Source organism: Ochotona curzoniae, unplaced genomic scaffold, assembly GCF_017591425.1.
Source record: "Ochotona curzoniae isolate NIBS_2020 unplaced genomic scaffold, NIBS_Ocur_1.0 contig_1302, whole genome shotgun sequence".
NCBI lineage: Eukaryota > Metazoa > Chordata > Mammalia > Lagomorpha > Ochotonidae > Ochotona > Ochotona curzoniae.
In genome coordinates, this window is record NW_024465035.1 from 18,231,357 (window position 1) to 18,245,861 (window position 14,505).

The 14,505-nt window shown below is 38.0% G+C and overlaps 1 protein-coding gene across 23 annotated transcripts in view; it reads left to right on the plus strand.

Annotated features, from left to right (window-relative positions):
- Positions 1–14,505, plus strand: part of CLASP2 (cytoplasmic linker associated protein 2) — a 160,505-nt gene that overhangs the window by 70,116 nt on the left and 75,884 nt on the right. For all 23 annotated transcript variants that reach the window (XM_040964567.1, XM_040964524.1, XM_040964531.1 and 20 more), the window contains 8 exons: positions 965–1,110; positions 1,873–2,008; positions 5,863–5,933; positions 8,561–8,620; positions 9,522–9,599; positions 10,208–10,375; positions 13,216–13,271; positions 13,988–14,161. In XM_040964567.1, coding sequence (XP_040820501.1) covers positions 965–1,110; positions 1,873–2,008; positions 5,863–5,933; positions 8,561–8,620; positions 9,522–9,599; positions 10,208–10,375; positions 13,216–13,271; positions 13,988–14,161 — 889 coding nt within the window. The remainder of the gene's footprint in view (positions 1–964; positions 1,111–1,872; positions 2,009–5,862; positions 5,934–8,560; positions 8,621–9,521; positions 9,600–10,207; positions 10,376–13,215; positions 13,272–13,987; positions 14,162–14,505) is intronic.

The following is a 14,505-nucleotide window of genomic DNA, read 5'->3' on the forward strand; positions in this document are numbered from 1 at the left end:
ATTCTCCCTTCCTTATGTACCCAAAAATGATATGGTCTTTCAAATCTTCTTCTTAAAATTTGTGGTGGTATTTTTAAAAAAATGTTTATATCTTTAATCTAGCTGATTTAACTTACAGATGTATTTTAAGATTTAGGAAATATCTAAAATGAATGTGTTAATTGTGTACTAATAAACATTTAGTTTGTGAGCACAAATGGTGGGTATCTGTTCTGATTGATGTAATTGGACTCTTTCTGAAGTTGACATGGAAAATATTTGAGATTCATCAAAATACAGTGGTTAAGACAGTAAGGTGGTTCAAAAAGTTCATTGAAAAGAAACTGCTAACCATGAATTAATTTTTATGAGATCCACGAAAAAATGTTTTCTGTGCCACTGTGAACACGCTTCATGCCATTTTCCCATTCACTTTATGAACTAAAAACCTTTCCCTCCGCCCTCCCCGCCATGAAATGTGACACTGTTAACTTGGATGTGATGATGGTTTATTGTTTGGCTGCGTTGATTTTGTGCTTTTACTTAGCACTGAATAATTTCCAATGTTTGCATTTTTGAAAGTTGGTTCCCTTAGTAGATGCAGGTAACGGTTGTACATCATGGATGTGCTTAATTGCACTGAATTGTACCAGTCTGTGTTGAGATGGCTTAAATGATAACATTTATGCTATTTGATATTTTACCATAATTTAAAAATGAGAGACTCTTCTGAAACCTGAAAATGTACTTCCTACACATTCCACATTTCTGGTATGCTCTTAATTAAATCTATGTTCTCCACAAAGCCCGTTGGTTATGAATTTACCAAATATACTTAATACTACTAAAAATACCCAAATGTGATTATACAAACATCATGAAACATTATAGACTTTGTTTTTTTTTTTTTAATTTTGTTTGGATATTATAATTTGGATAGCCCCCTCCCACTATCACCTTTTAAGAATAATGACTTTTTTTCCAGCTTAAGAAAATCCGATCACTGCTGGTGGCTGGAGCCGCCCAGTATGACTGCTTTTTCCAGCATTTGCGCTTGTTGGATGGGGCGCTGAAGCTTTCAGCCAAGGATCTTAGGTCCCAGGTGGTCCGGGAAGCCTGCATTACCGTAGCGTAAGTGAAATTTTGGTGAAATTAATATTTTGTATGAATGAATTGATTACTCATTGATTTAGTGTTCTTTCAGTGAAATGGTCACACAGTGACTTTTCTACCAGGTCAGACTCATATTCCGTAAGAAAGATGGCAGCATCTAGACCGAATACTTCTCTGCTTTTGCCTGCGAGTTTAGACAGTGAAAAACTGGTAGGATGGTTTAGCACAAGTCCGATTACCTATTTGAATCAAGGACCTGAATTTTTTGGAACTAATGCTCTCCTACATTTATATTTTAAATAACACACACTATATATATATATTTTTATATATATATAAAATGTACTAATGCTGCAGCCATTGTTAGAACTAAAAATCAGACAATTAAAGACTGAGTTAGTTTTAGTCTCAGAACGAGATGACGACAACTGTGCTTCAAGTGAAAATACTTGATGAATAAAGATGAATCATCAAGAAACCAGAGTTGATGATTTCACCTGATATTTGCTTAGAGTTATTTTATTGTTAAATCAGATGGCTTCTGCAAGTACAATGCAAATAGATGAATACAATGCCAATTTTACCCTGCAGTTTCCAAGTTAAAGGATGAAGAAAGGAAGGGAATAGTAATATTTGGAATTTCCATTCCATCTCTTGTTTTTCTGCCATTAGAACTCATTAAGAGAAAAATTCCTAAATTGATTCAGTAAGTGAATACCTAAAGACTATATGATACTGCCTATACTTAATGTTAAATTTCTTTCTTTTCTCTCTTTCTAGCCATCTCTCAACAGTTTTGGGAAACAAGTTTGACCATGGCGCTGAAGCCATTGTACCCACCCTTTTTAATCTTGTCCCCAATAGCGCCAAAGTCATGGCGACTTCTGGATGTGCAGCAATCAGGTTCATCATCCGGGTAGGTCCGCCCACTCCCCTGACACCCGTACTGAAAACACTGTCGCTGGCGCTTTGTGTTGCTCGGTGTTGGTTTGTTTTTTAATCCCAAGGAAAATTGCTTTTGGATTATTTTTCTAGTAGTTTAAAACAATGCATAGTCATTGTAATGTTTATAATACAGAAGATTACTAGGGAAACATAGTTCCATATGGGCTATACTTTATACAGGCTTGTACAAGGAAGAACGTGTCTGTATGTACAGCGCCTGAGCTTTGGAGTCGTGAATGTTACAAATACTGATAAAAGGTGACAAGTTGAGGTGATCGGGGGTTTCTCCCTGCTGCAGTGAGCTTTCTCATTTTAATAAACTTCCTTTGCTTTGCTCACTCTTTCTTTTATTAAAAAATAATAATAATAATAATAAGGGCAAGTTCTTAATATTTGTCATTGTACATAGTTTGCAGACACCCAAAATAACAGCCTAGAAAATATCTCTCTCCATAAATTCTTGCCTTCTATAACATCACTCTAACTGCTTAGTATATACTTTTTCAAACTTTTATTCTGTGCCCATATTTACTACGTAAATCAGCATGTGCATGTACCTGCGAGTGTTTCATTCTGTAACTTGCTTGTTAAACCTCACGTGCTTTGATCAAGTCTGTCTCTTTTCTATATATGTATTTGTTTTCATGACTGTGCACTCTTTTAAATGCTATTAAATTATTTCCACCATTCTTGTGTTTATACAGTTTTTTCTGTTGGTTTACCAGTATTGTCTATTATCAGTCTCTTTAAGGTCTTAAATTTAATAAATAGAATATTACATTTCAGTTTGCACTCCTGAATTATTATTTTTCCCTTTTATATTTTATAGTTTGTCCATTTATACTCTGCATTTTGAAAAGTTTCGTTTCTAACACCTTTTGATTTGTCGTAAGGATAGTCTCTCGTGTCATTTTGCACGCATTTTCTGTAGTTAGTCATTTCTTCAAAAATCATTTAATCTAGCTTTTGCATATCAAAATTTTAAAGTTCTGTGTATTGAAATATTGCTCCTTTTGTGATTTTGTGAAGAAAATGTTCATGTAGAACTCCTGTAATTTTTTTTTATAAGTTCTTAGGTATAAATATAGTGGAATTTATTTTCATGTGAAGCGTAGATATTGAATTTCAATTTTCCCCACATATGAAACCAGTTGGTCTGATTGCCTGTGGTGAATTATAGTGCAGTCTTTTATTGAAATCCCCCATGTTTATGGAATAAATTTCCTTAAGTATCTGTCTATTTTGTAAATACTTATTCAGTTTCTTCAGTCAGCTCATCCTTTTATTTAAAAAAATTTTTTAAATCTTTTTCTAGTACACTGTACCAGCAAAAAAAAAAAAAAAAAATCCAGTATGTTAAAATCTGTGACTTTAGGAAGATTGTCATTTTTTCCTGGTTTAAACCATTTTATTTTTGAAAGGGCTTTGTAATCTAGAATCTTGATAACAGTATTGGAAAAGAGTAGGAATTATTGAGACTTTTCTTTTATTCCTGAGTGTGATGAGTTCATAATTAACTTTTATGATGTTTAATTTGGATTTCTATAGATATTCTATGTTGGACTGTACAAATTTCCTTCTACTCATATTTTGCAAAATGTTTTTCAGGAATAGATGCTGAACTTTTTCAGATTCGCTTCAGGAACTTTAGAATTAATTATCTGATTTTTGTCCTCTTACCCATTTTATACATATATATTCTATTTGGCCATTAAATATTATAATGCAGCTAAATTCATTTGACTAGAGTTTAGTTAAGATCTTTGCATTTACTTTAGTGAATGAGTCTGTTATGGAACATCTTTTTGTTTTTCTGTCTTACATATTTTGTTATTACTTGGGCTCTGATAAGTTCCAAAGTTGCCTAATAATATTTCTGGAATGTACTCTAGGCATCTTTAATCTCTTTGAAATGTTTGTTATTTCTGTTCTTGTAGAGTGTCAATTTCAGATGGATTTGAAGAACCTTTAAAGTTTCATGTTGTGCTCAACTAATTTAAACATTCTTTACTTCCTACAATAAAATACTTTTTTTTTTTTTTTACATATTCTTGGCTTTTCTTTTTCGAGAACTGAGTGGAATGTTGTTAGATAATTTGTGACAGTTTTTTGTTGTTTAGTGTTATCAAGCTGATGGTTTGTCCTTGCAGATCATCAGTTTTATAGATTACCTGTTAGCATTTGCAGTATGCAATTAATTTGTTCATCACGAAGCCTGACTTTTTTTTTGTTATTCAGATTCTTTATTATCTCATTTTTTTAAAACTGGCATCTGCTGATTCTAATTTTGTCAATTTCATCATCCTGTCTGTTCTTACCTTTTACTTCTTGTGCTTCTTAACCTGTTTCTTTTTTCTTCTTGTTCTTCTTCTTCTTTTAATTTAAAATATCTTAATTTCTTTTATCAACTTCAAGAATGAAACCTTTTCACTCTCTCTGCCTGCCTTTGAAAAAGTATGCTTTTTTCTCATTTGTGTCATTTTTTCCCCCAGTATCCATTGGGCTAAACTAGAGACAGCAGTTTTCAGCTGTTGTAACTACTTGTTGGTTTCTTACTGCTTTTATTCCTAGCCAGTGCTTATTAGTAAACTTGCACTTCTTATTCTTATATGACTTTAGTGTTTTCTCATTTCTGGAGAGTTTTTTGTTTTGTTTTATTTTGTTTTGTTTTGTTTGCGTATTTTGAAATGACTTGACTTTATCCTCCCATAAAGGTTGAAAACTTGATGGTTGAACTTTATTCACTCTCTTATCCCTTAAAATTGTTTTCCTGACTTTATCAATGTCTCCAAAAATTGATGCATCCTTTGGTTGTTTTGTGACACAGAATGCAAGTGAGTCCCTGGCTTGCACACACAGTCTTCATCTTAATAGCTACATCGCTGGGGGTGGTTTCTGGCTGGGTCAGGGAGCTGCTGTGTCTACACATTTACTTCCCTAGCACTAGAAGCAGTGTTGGTAACACTGCAACTTTCTGGCTCCTCAGCAATCGAGCTGCCACTGCCTTGATCTGGCCTCTTCCCGGTAAGGCCCATATTCAGATAGTGGCTGATGTAGCGATATGCAGGTTTGACCGTCTTGGGCCCGTTTAAGTTCCAGAGTGCCCAATTGACTTTACTCAGTGTGATTTCTTCCTCTGCCCACTCCTACTTCCTTCTTCCTTTTCTCAGGTTTGATCCCAAGGGCACTTGTCAAGAAGTATTCTACAAACTACACTCCATTTTAACCTAGATAATGTAGCCCTTATCATAAGCTTAGAAAGAAAATGGATTTTGACGCCATCACATGGGAATGCATAGGTTATTATTTTATGCTTGTGTCACTTCAGTCTTGTTTCACTAACAGTTAACTAACAGAAATTAGATTATGTCTGTTGAACTCTCAGTTGATGCTGGAGAGGTATGGTTCAGCAAGAATGAAAAGCTCTTTGTAAAATTGCCTGAAATTTCAAAATACATTCCCAATTATTAGGGATATAGATTTTCTTTGATGGCATTGCAATTCTTCTTTTCTATCAGCAATTCATAAAATACGCTCAGTGCTTGCCTGGCCCCTTTGGGGTATCCCTCTGCGAAATCCCACTGTCCACACACTTTCTTGCTGTTAGTTTGTTCATTTTTGTTATGTCTTACTGCTTCCACAGCTGTCCTTTTGAAATGTTGTCATTGTTAATAGTACTGCAATTTGAAAAAAACATTTCAACAGTAGTCATAATTTCTTTCAGATTCTGAGTTTTGAAGTGTTTTTATCCTGTTCTAATTTGGCAAATAGAAGAGTACCTGCATTACAGGGTGTTTCTCATCCTTTCCAAAACATCTTTTTCAGCATACTCACGTACCCAGACTCATACCTTTAATAACAAGCAATTGCACATCAAAATCAGTTCCTGTGAGGAGGTAAGACTTGTCTCGCACCCCTAAAACATTGAGGGGGAGCAGGGTGGATGACTTTGATATTGAATTGTGTTTAACTGGTATTAAAAAAATGGTTGTCATTAATTTCTTACCCTCTGAAAAAAACATAATGAAAAAATTCCTGTATCTCCTATAATTAAACATGGAGGGAGGAATTATGACCACCTGCATTTCTGTTTTGTCGTAGCAAGCTTTGGCTTTCAGACCTCTGGAGACCTTGGTTGCCTTGGTGTGGAGAGAGCATAGAATCAAACCTGGGCCACAGTCCTGCAGCTGTCATTGTCTGAATATCCTACCTGAACCTCAGACTAAGACAGTGTTGACAGACTCATGGGATTAAGAATTAAATGAGACACACATTAGTAAAACTTAGTTTGCTATCTGGCATGGACCAAATAAATAAATCAGATCTGCCAGTCATCAGTCCTCGCCATGATACAATTTCTGTCTGTCTCTTTTTATGATTTCCACAATGTCTAGTATCACCACTCTCACCATTGATAATAAAGACAGGAAAACAAGATTAGCACATTTGATGTTTCAGAAACTTACAACATGGAGTAGTAGGATTGGCTTCTGCCTGCAGTGCCAGCCTTCCATATGGACGCCAATTCAAGTCCCAGCTGCTCCACTTCTGATCTAGCTTCCTACTTCTGGCCTAGGAAAGCAAGAGAGGATGGCTCAAGTCCTTGGATCGCTGACCCATTTGGGAGACTTTAGGAGGCTATTGGCTCCCTGGTTTTGGATTGACTTCGGATTGGCTATTGTGGCTCATGGGGCGCGAACCAGCAGATGGACAATTCTTTCTTGCTCTCGCTTTGTCCTCTCCGTAACTCTGCCTTCTCTCTGTAACTCTTCTAAATAAAAATACATCTTGAACAAAAAAAAAAAAGAAACATTTAAAAAACTCTTTTCCCTTCTGATCAAAGGAAAAATAAGCTTGTTTAAATATCTTAAGTTTAGGGAGTTAGGAAGAAGCAGAATAAGACAGTCCTTTAAGGGGTTCAGAGTTTGGACGTGGTTCTTTCCTTAGCTCTTCCTATGTCAGAGATTGGCAGACAAGAGCTCACAGCTCAAATCTGACCAGTAACCTGGTTCTGTAAAACATACAAGCTAGGAATATTTGTTAGATTTTTAAAGGAAAGTTTAAAAAAAGGGTGGATGGGGAAGAAGCATAAGATGTCAGAACTTATATATGAATGGACACAATCTAAAGTATTAATGGTTCTTTACAGAAAAGGTTTTGCATTGATTTTTTTTTTAAATGTTAGAGAAGCAGGAAAATGACAGAGGGAATCTGAAAATTTATTGTAGAATTGCTTGAAAACAAGAAGCAATCTGTCCTCTATGACAGGCAGGATACAGCCTGAGCAGAAGTTTAAAGCTATGCCACCTGCTATGGAGCCAACTGATTAGACCCCTGGGCTGGAACACATGGGAAGTCTAGGAGGTTTCTGTGGGGAAAGAGGCGGGTAGCTGGATGAAAAGAACATTGAAATGGAAATGTGGAGGCCTTTGAATCTCATGAAGAATTCTGACTTTGTTCCTTGAGTCTTCTGACAATTGCAGATTTTCTGTGAGCTCAGACATGATGGATCTCTTCCAGTGAAGTTTTTATTCCAACTATGAGCACTGAGCAAAGGAATGGTGTAATTGTTGTAATTTAGATAAGGAAGAGGCTAGGATATACTAGTGGTCATTGTTTGAAGGAGATTTTGTTAAGTGGCTGAAAGGCAGGGTTTATTTGTGAAAAATGAGACACGAATGATGGATGGAATCAGAGCAAGGGTCCAAGTCCAGCTGTGTCACTTCGGGCAAGTTAATTCAAACTCCCTTTTTTTCATTTTCTAACCTGAGTAATGTGGGCCAAAGAGTGGTAAGACTTAATTGTTTGGTATGTTATGTTTGAGTGCTTATTCACTACTTACATGGAGATGCTGTTTAAGCAAGTTGAAACTTTGATGTAACAACTCAAGTGAAGAACCCACATTGGAGATACAAGACTAGATGTGAGAATTGTGTCTGGTAATTGGAACAAAGGGCGCAGATGATGTTGCCGAAATAAAAAGAGAAATAGACAAAGATTGGTACCAACCAGATAAATACCAGTGTAAGAATTAGGTGGAGAAAAGCACGTTAAAAAAGGGAAGAAGAAATAAGACTCAGATATGTCCTCGATGCCAAGCAAGAAAACTCCGGCAGTTAAAGAAGCTGAGAACTGGCAGATACAGGAGAAAATATGTGTGAACTTCATTTAAGGAAATCAAATGTAGACGTGAATGATCCAGGCTGTCATCTCTTTCTCATTCACCGTGTAGTTCTTCATGCCTAGTGCTCAGTAGATGCTGAGTGAATAGTTTTTAAAATAAAATTTCTGATATTTGGTACATGACAAACGGTTTAAGTTATAATTACGTGGCGCTCTTAAGATCCTTATGAATCACTTAGCATAGGAACACTTGGATCCTTAAAGTGAGTCAAGTATTCCACAATTAAAATATCTAAAAGGGATTCCTATACTTTAGTTCGGGGAACAGAGTACACCATTTTGAAAGGGTTAATATATTTGTTGATTCAACATTTAATTAGAGTTGGCTTTTATTTTTCAGGCGTTCATTTGAATTTTTAGACTTATTGCTGCAAGAGTGGCAGACTCATTCCTTAGAAAGGTACGCGTGGCCTCGCCTTCCCCTCCCTCTGACGCCCACCAGCTTTTGAGAGGCTGCTAATCTTGGTATTTTCTTATTTTTCGTTTGGCCATAAGTGTTATTCCTGCTGGTTTTCCTTTGAAGCTGTATTGTTGTGATCCTCTTTCTTACGGCACCTATGGGTAATTGACTTTCTTCTTGATAGAATTAGTGAGGGTCTCTTTAGTAGAATGGGTTAGGTAGCATGCTGCAAGTTGGGTTGGGCAGACATTTTAAAATACATCTCTAGTCCTGTGAAATAGATTCCCTGGAGTGCAGTGAGTCATATAATAATTTCAGGTAGAGGGAAGGAAGAAGTTAGCCCTTTAGAGTAAAGAGATTTTCTTGGTTTAAAGAAAGAAAGGTGACAGGGGAAGGTAAGCCAGTGTTGGCATCCCATGTGGGCACCAGTTTTAGTCCTGGCTACTTTACTTCCAATCCAGTTCCCTGCTAATGTGCCTGAGAAAGCAGTAAAAGGTGGCCCTGCAGCCATGTGGAGACCTGGAAAAGGCTCCTGACTCCTGTCACTGGCCTGGCTAGCTCCAGCCATTGAAGCAATTTGAGCAATGAATGAGCAGATGAAATATCTCACTCTCTCTCTGCCTTTCCCTCTCAAATATATAAGTGGATCTTAAAAGGTAATAGTGATGATAAAAAATAATAGTGATGATTTATGGTGATTGGAGTATCAGGAGGCCTTACATGAGTGACATATGTGGGGGAGGTGATTAGAAAATCTGTCCATCTTAGATTTATTATTTCCACTAACCTTTTTATTTCCCCTCCTGCTTTGTGATTGATATGTGGCATATAAATGGTTAATTTTAATTATGGTAAAATACACAGCGCTATGTGTGAATCTAACAATGTGTTTATATTGTAGACATGCAGCTGTCTTGGTTGAAACTATTAAAAAGGGAATTCACGATGCTGATGCTGAGGCCAGAGTGGAGGCAAGAAAGTAAGTCCTGGTGGGTTTTTGTTAACAGTTTGGAGATACATATGTGTGTGTGTATACACATGTATATATGCTTTGATCTCTTTTAAAATGAAATCGAATTGGGAGCCTGTATTCTATTTGATTAACCCCTCAATAAAATTGAGATTGATTTTTCTCCGTTAAATACTAGACATCTAATGGTGTGCTTCAAATCGTTGTTTGTGTAGTCATCAGTATTCCGATCACATCATAACTAATTCCCTTTTATTGGGAATACAAAGAACTGTGGTTTTTTTGAGCATATCTTGTGGACATGATACTGTTTGAGGGACTTGGCATACATTAGTTTTGAATGGTGAAATGGCCCTAGAGAGGTGAAGCTAGCTCCAAACATGGCATCCAGAATTTGGAGATTTGTGGGTTTACCCAAGGTTCCATAATCCATAAGTGGCATAGCCAGGTTTTAAACTGTTATCTGCTTTTTTCCAAGGTCTGGTAAAGTTAATAAGTATTGAACTGACACCTCGTGGATGTTAAAAACCTATTCTTGAATGTATACATTTGCTGTTACTGTTTCAATGTGCCAAACTTTTTCTTTAGGTGCTTTAACTTACCTCTTTCTTTTGCAGGACATATATGGGTCTTAGAAACCACTTTCCTGGTGAAGCTGAAACGTTATATAATTCCCTTGAGCCATCTTACCAAAAGAGTCTTCAGACCTACTTAAAGAGTTCTGGCAGTGTAGCTTCTCTTCCACAATCGGACAGGTCTTCGTCTAGCTCGCAAGAAAGTCTCAAGTAAGGATAATAAATAGCAGTTACCGAGTTCTTCCCCAGCGTCAGTGGGCTGGTTGAGTATCTTCCTGTTTCCGTGAAAAATCTGAAAACAGTGGAGAACTCAACATGCTTACTTTGTTTGGTCTGTTGTGTCGTGGGCTGGATTCACGCTAACATAACTTAACAGTCTTTGACTAAAGAGTGCAGTGAGTCATGATTTGTTTCTGTGTATTCATGTTTGAGAAAGTTGGGAAAGCACTGAGTAATATGCATTTTTTTTAATACTGCATAAGTAGTTTATAGATAGGTAGACCATTTCCAAGCTATTAAAATGGATGAACTGTAATACAGATTCAGAAGTCATTTTCAGAATTAAATACTGTGCAGCTGGTTAAAAAAAAATTTACCAATGCTGGAGCAGGTGCTGTGGTGCAACATGCTAAGCTACAGCTTGTGACGTTGGCATTCCATACGGAGCCCAGTTTATTCCAGCTGCTCCAGTTCTGCTCCAGCTCCCTGTTAATGCATCTGGTAAAGCAGTGGAAGATGGCTAAAGTCCTTGGGCCTGCACACCATGAGAAACCCACATGGAATTCTTGGTTCCTAGCCTCTGCCTGTCCCAGCCCCAGCCATTGAGTCAGTACATAGGAGATCAGTCTCTGTGTATCTGTCTATTTACCTGTCTGTCTCTCCCAGTATCTCTGTAGCTCTGCCTTTCATATAAGTAAAATAAAACTTTAAAAACAAAATGTCCTCTGCTTATATGGCATGACATTTCTGGAAATTGTTCGTAGGACCTCACTTTTCTGTAACTCCGTATGCATCCTTACTGCTTTGATGTTGTAGCCCCTTTGTCTCTCTATATCAGTACAATTTCTAAAATCTTTGATGCCTTTTTTGCTCCTTAGAAATGGCCATCTGCCCTTTTTTATGGCCATTTGTCTCAGGATTTTCCCAGAGAAGGCCAAATCACAGTCGTCACCATGCCATTTTACTTCTCTGATATTTTCTGTTTGCAACCTTGATCCCCATGAAGGTTACTGATTCGAGCCTCAGCTGCTCTGCTTCCAATCCAGCTCCCTGCCCATGTGCTTCAGAAAGCACTAAAAGGTGGCTCAGAAATTTGGGCCGCTACATTCACATGAGAAACCCAGAAGAGCTTCCTGTCTCCTGGCGCATCTCCAGCTTCAGCTGTTGCCCTGTTGGGAATGAACCAGCAGACGGAGGATGTCTCTTTCTGTGTCTTTCTCTCCCTCTCTGTAACTCTTTCAAGTAAATAATTAAATCTTTTAGAAAAAAAAATTATTATAGGAATCATGACTTGTTTAAATTTCTATGTAAACTTGTGGTGAGTCTTTCATCGCAAATTCACTTTGTTCGCTTTTATCCTGGATTGCTTTTTTTCTTTTTTATAAAGTTGAGACATTAAGTGTGTTCATATGAATCACCTAAAAAAAGTGAGGTTGAATTAAGGAATCACCATCAGTGGCACCATGGTAGGCCTGAAATCTGCTCTCTTTACAAGCTTCCAAATAATATCAGTGCTGTTTGTTCGTGGACCATATCTGAGTCATAGATCTAAGAAAGATATTTTGTCTTTAATATATCTTTACACAGCCTTCATTCAGTAAACCTTAGTGTGAGCTGCTTCAGTCTGAGAGAATAATTGCTTTAGGAGAAAGGTCTAAAAATGATACTGTGTCGGACTTAATAGCCACTGCTGGGACCAGCATTGTGGACATGAGTTAAGCCACCGCCTGCAGTGCTGTCATCTCATATGTGTGCCATGTTTGATCAGGTCCCTGCTGATAGACCTGGGAAAGCAGAAAAAGATGGCCCAAGTGTCCCACATGGAATTCCAGGCTCCTGCCTCCTACCTGGCACAGGCCCAGCTATTGACAATTTGGGGAGTGAACCAGCAAATAAAATAACTCTTTTATCTCTGTTTCTCTCTCTTTCATATAAATAAAATAAATCTTTTTTTTTTTAAATCTTCTCTGCTTATGCAATATAATATTTCCAACAGTACCTCACCCCCCAAAAAATATCTGCCCAAGTTATCATACATAATTTACAGAGGATTTCTATAGGCTGGCTTTACCCTGTTTGGAAGTTCTGAATCTCTCCCTTTCACTCCATTCAAAACTTACGAATGGCTCTGTCCTTTCTATATCTCTACTACATACTCAGATGCTTTATTTCATAATGGGCCTCAAAATGTAATTAGAAGATAGATACGGTTGTTAAGAGATGCTGGGTGCTCTAAGACGATTAGAGATGTTTTACTAGCATCATTCCTTAATCATCTGTATCGTCCTCAGCTGTACTTCCTAGTGTTGTTTCATTGTCCGGCACACTGACAGTCAGCAGCACTGTGTGTAGGGAGTATGCTGCTTACCTGACACCTGCGTGGACTGACAGTGGCCACATCATTATTGCTTTGTTGGGAAAGACTTTGGCTGGGCTCAGCTGCCTGTGAGTGCTGGTAATAACATCACCTCTTTCTCCCTCAAAGTGAAGTGTTTTAGGAAACGCTGGGGGTTGAGAATGCTATCAGTGAGTGCTTTGTGGTGGATGCTGTATTGTGGGCTGAGGTCCACAGTGGACTGGAGTTACCTGGCCTCTATCTGTAGAGCTACCAGACCTGACTCATTGCCAGGTATTTAGCTGTGTTTCAAGGCTAATGGAGACACCACTGATACTTGATACCGTACATAGGTTTGAAAACTATTCTAACAAGATATGTGAAAAATGAAGTTAAAATTAGAAGGTCCTCAGCTTTTCAGAAAATTCATTAGTGTTTCATTGGTCGTTGTCTGAGGATGGCAAATTGTAAAAATTGTCTTCTTTGTGCCTTACAGTCGCCCTTTTTCTTCCAAATGGTCTACAGCAAATCCCTCAGCGGTGGCTGGAAGAGGTAATTGCCTTTGTAAATAAGAATTATAGCCCATTGCATATCTAATGCAGTAGCTTTGAAACTGTTTTGAAGTGATCCACAGTAAGAAAATAATTTGCTGTGGTCATTCAATAGCACACATGCGCACTCTACCCCTGAACACACCGTGCATACATGCGAAGTGTGAGCCAGAGTTCTGTGAAGTGCCACCTGCCATTGCTGATGGTAGTGGTTTGTAGTCTTCCCTTCTCTAAATGCCGGTCCTTACAAACCCAGTTGGTTCCAAGGCCTATTTATGGATTGTGACAACAGTTTATGAACCTCATGAGCTTTATAAAAGCCAACAACTTAGGAGCAGTTATTTAATGACTTAATTTGCACTGCCTGAGAGCAACAGGAGAGTATCTGAATACCCTCATTCCTGATCTAGCTTTTCTTGGCATTTTTTAAAAGTAAAAAATAAGGATGTTGCCTTCTGTTTATCCTCTGCTACGCTTCATTTTCAAAAATCAGTCAAAACTCTCCCTTTTGTTTATGAATTAGTTATGAATTTCTAGTCCGAAAAATCGGCACAGACATACCGAGATTTGCTCAGGCAGGCTTAGTTGTTCATTCGGTCACTGCTTCCTTACTGAGCGTGCTGTTGTAAATTACTGCGGAACGGTTTAGGCGTATATAATTTTCACGTTGTTTCAGGGACTTACGTAGTAAAGATTCATTTTGCTTATTTTCCCTAGTGTCAGCAGGTAGCAGCAAAGCCAGTTCACTCCCAGGCAGTCTGCAGCGTTCCCGAAGTGACATTGATGTGAATGCCGCTGCTGGCGCCAAGGCGCATCATGCTTCGGGGCAGTCTGTGCGAAGTGGACGGCTCGGGGCAGGTGCCCTGAATCCAGGCTCCTATGCGTCCCTAGGTAAGACATCTAGATTGGCCCCCATGGAGCTGGGCTCTCCTTGGCCTCGGCCAAGACAAGATGACCGATCTTAATCATTCTCCTTCATTCCTCCTGAAAACGGTCCCTGTGAATGAACATTTTTCCATCCTGGGGACACAGCTCAGAGGTGTGGTATCTGAGCCACTCTGGGTTCCTTTTTCCCATGTTCTCACAGTCCTCATGATCACAGAAGTAACCTGACTCCATGACTTGTGTTATGATCTTTTTGTCTGCATTTCTGCCACATCCAGCCAGTGCTTCCTGGAGGAATTTGTACCTAGCTGCTCCGTTTTCTTTCTTTAACTTAGATTCCTTTACCAACA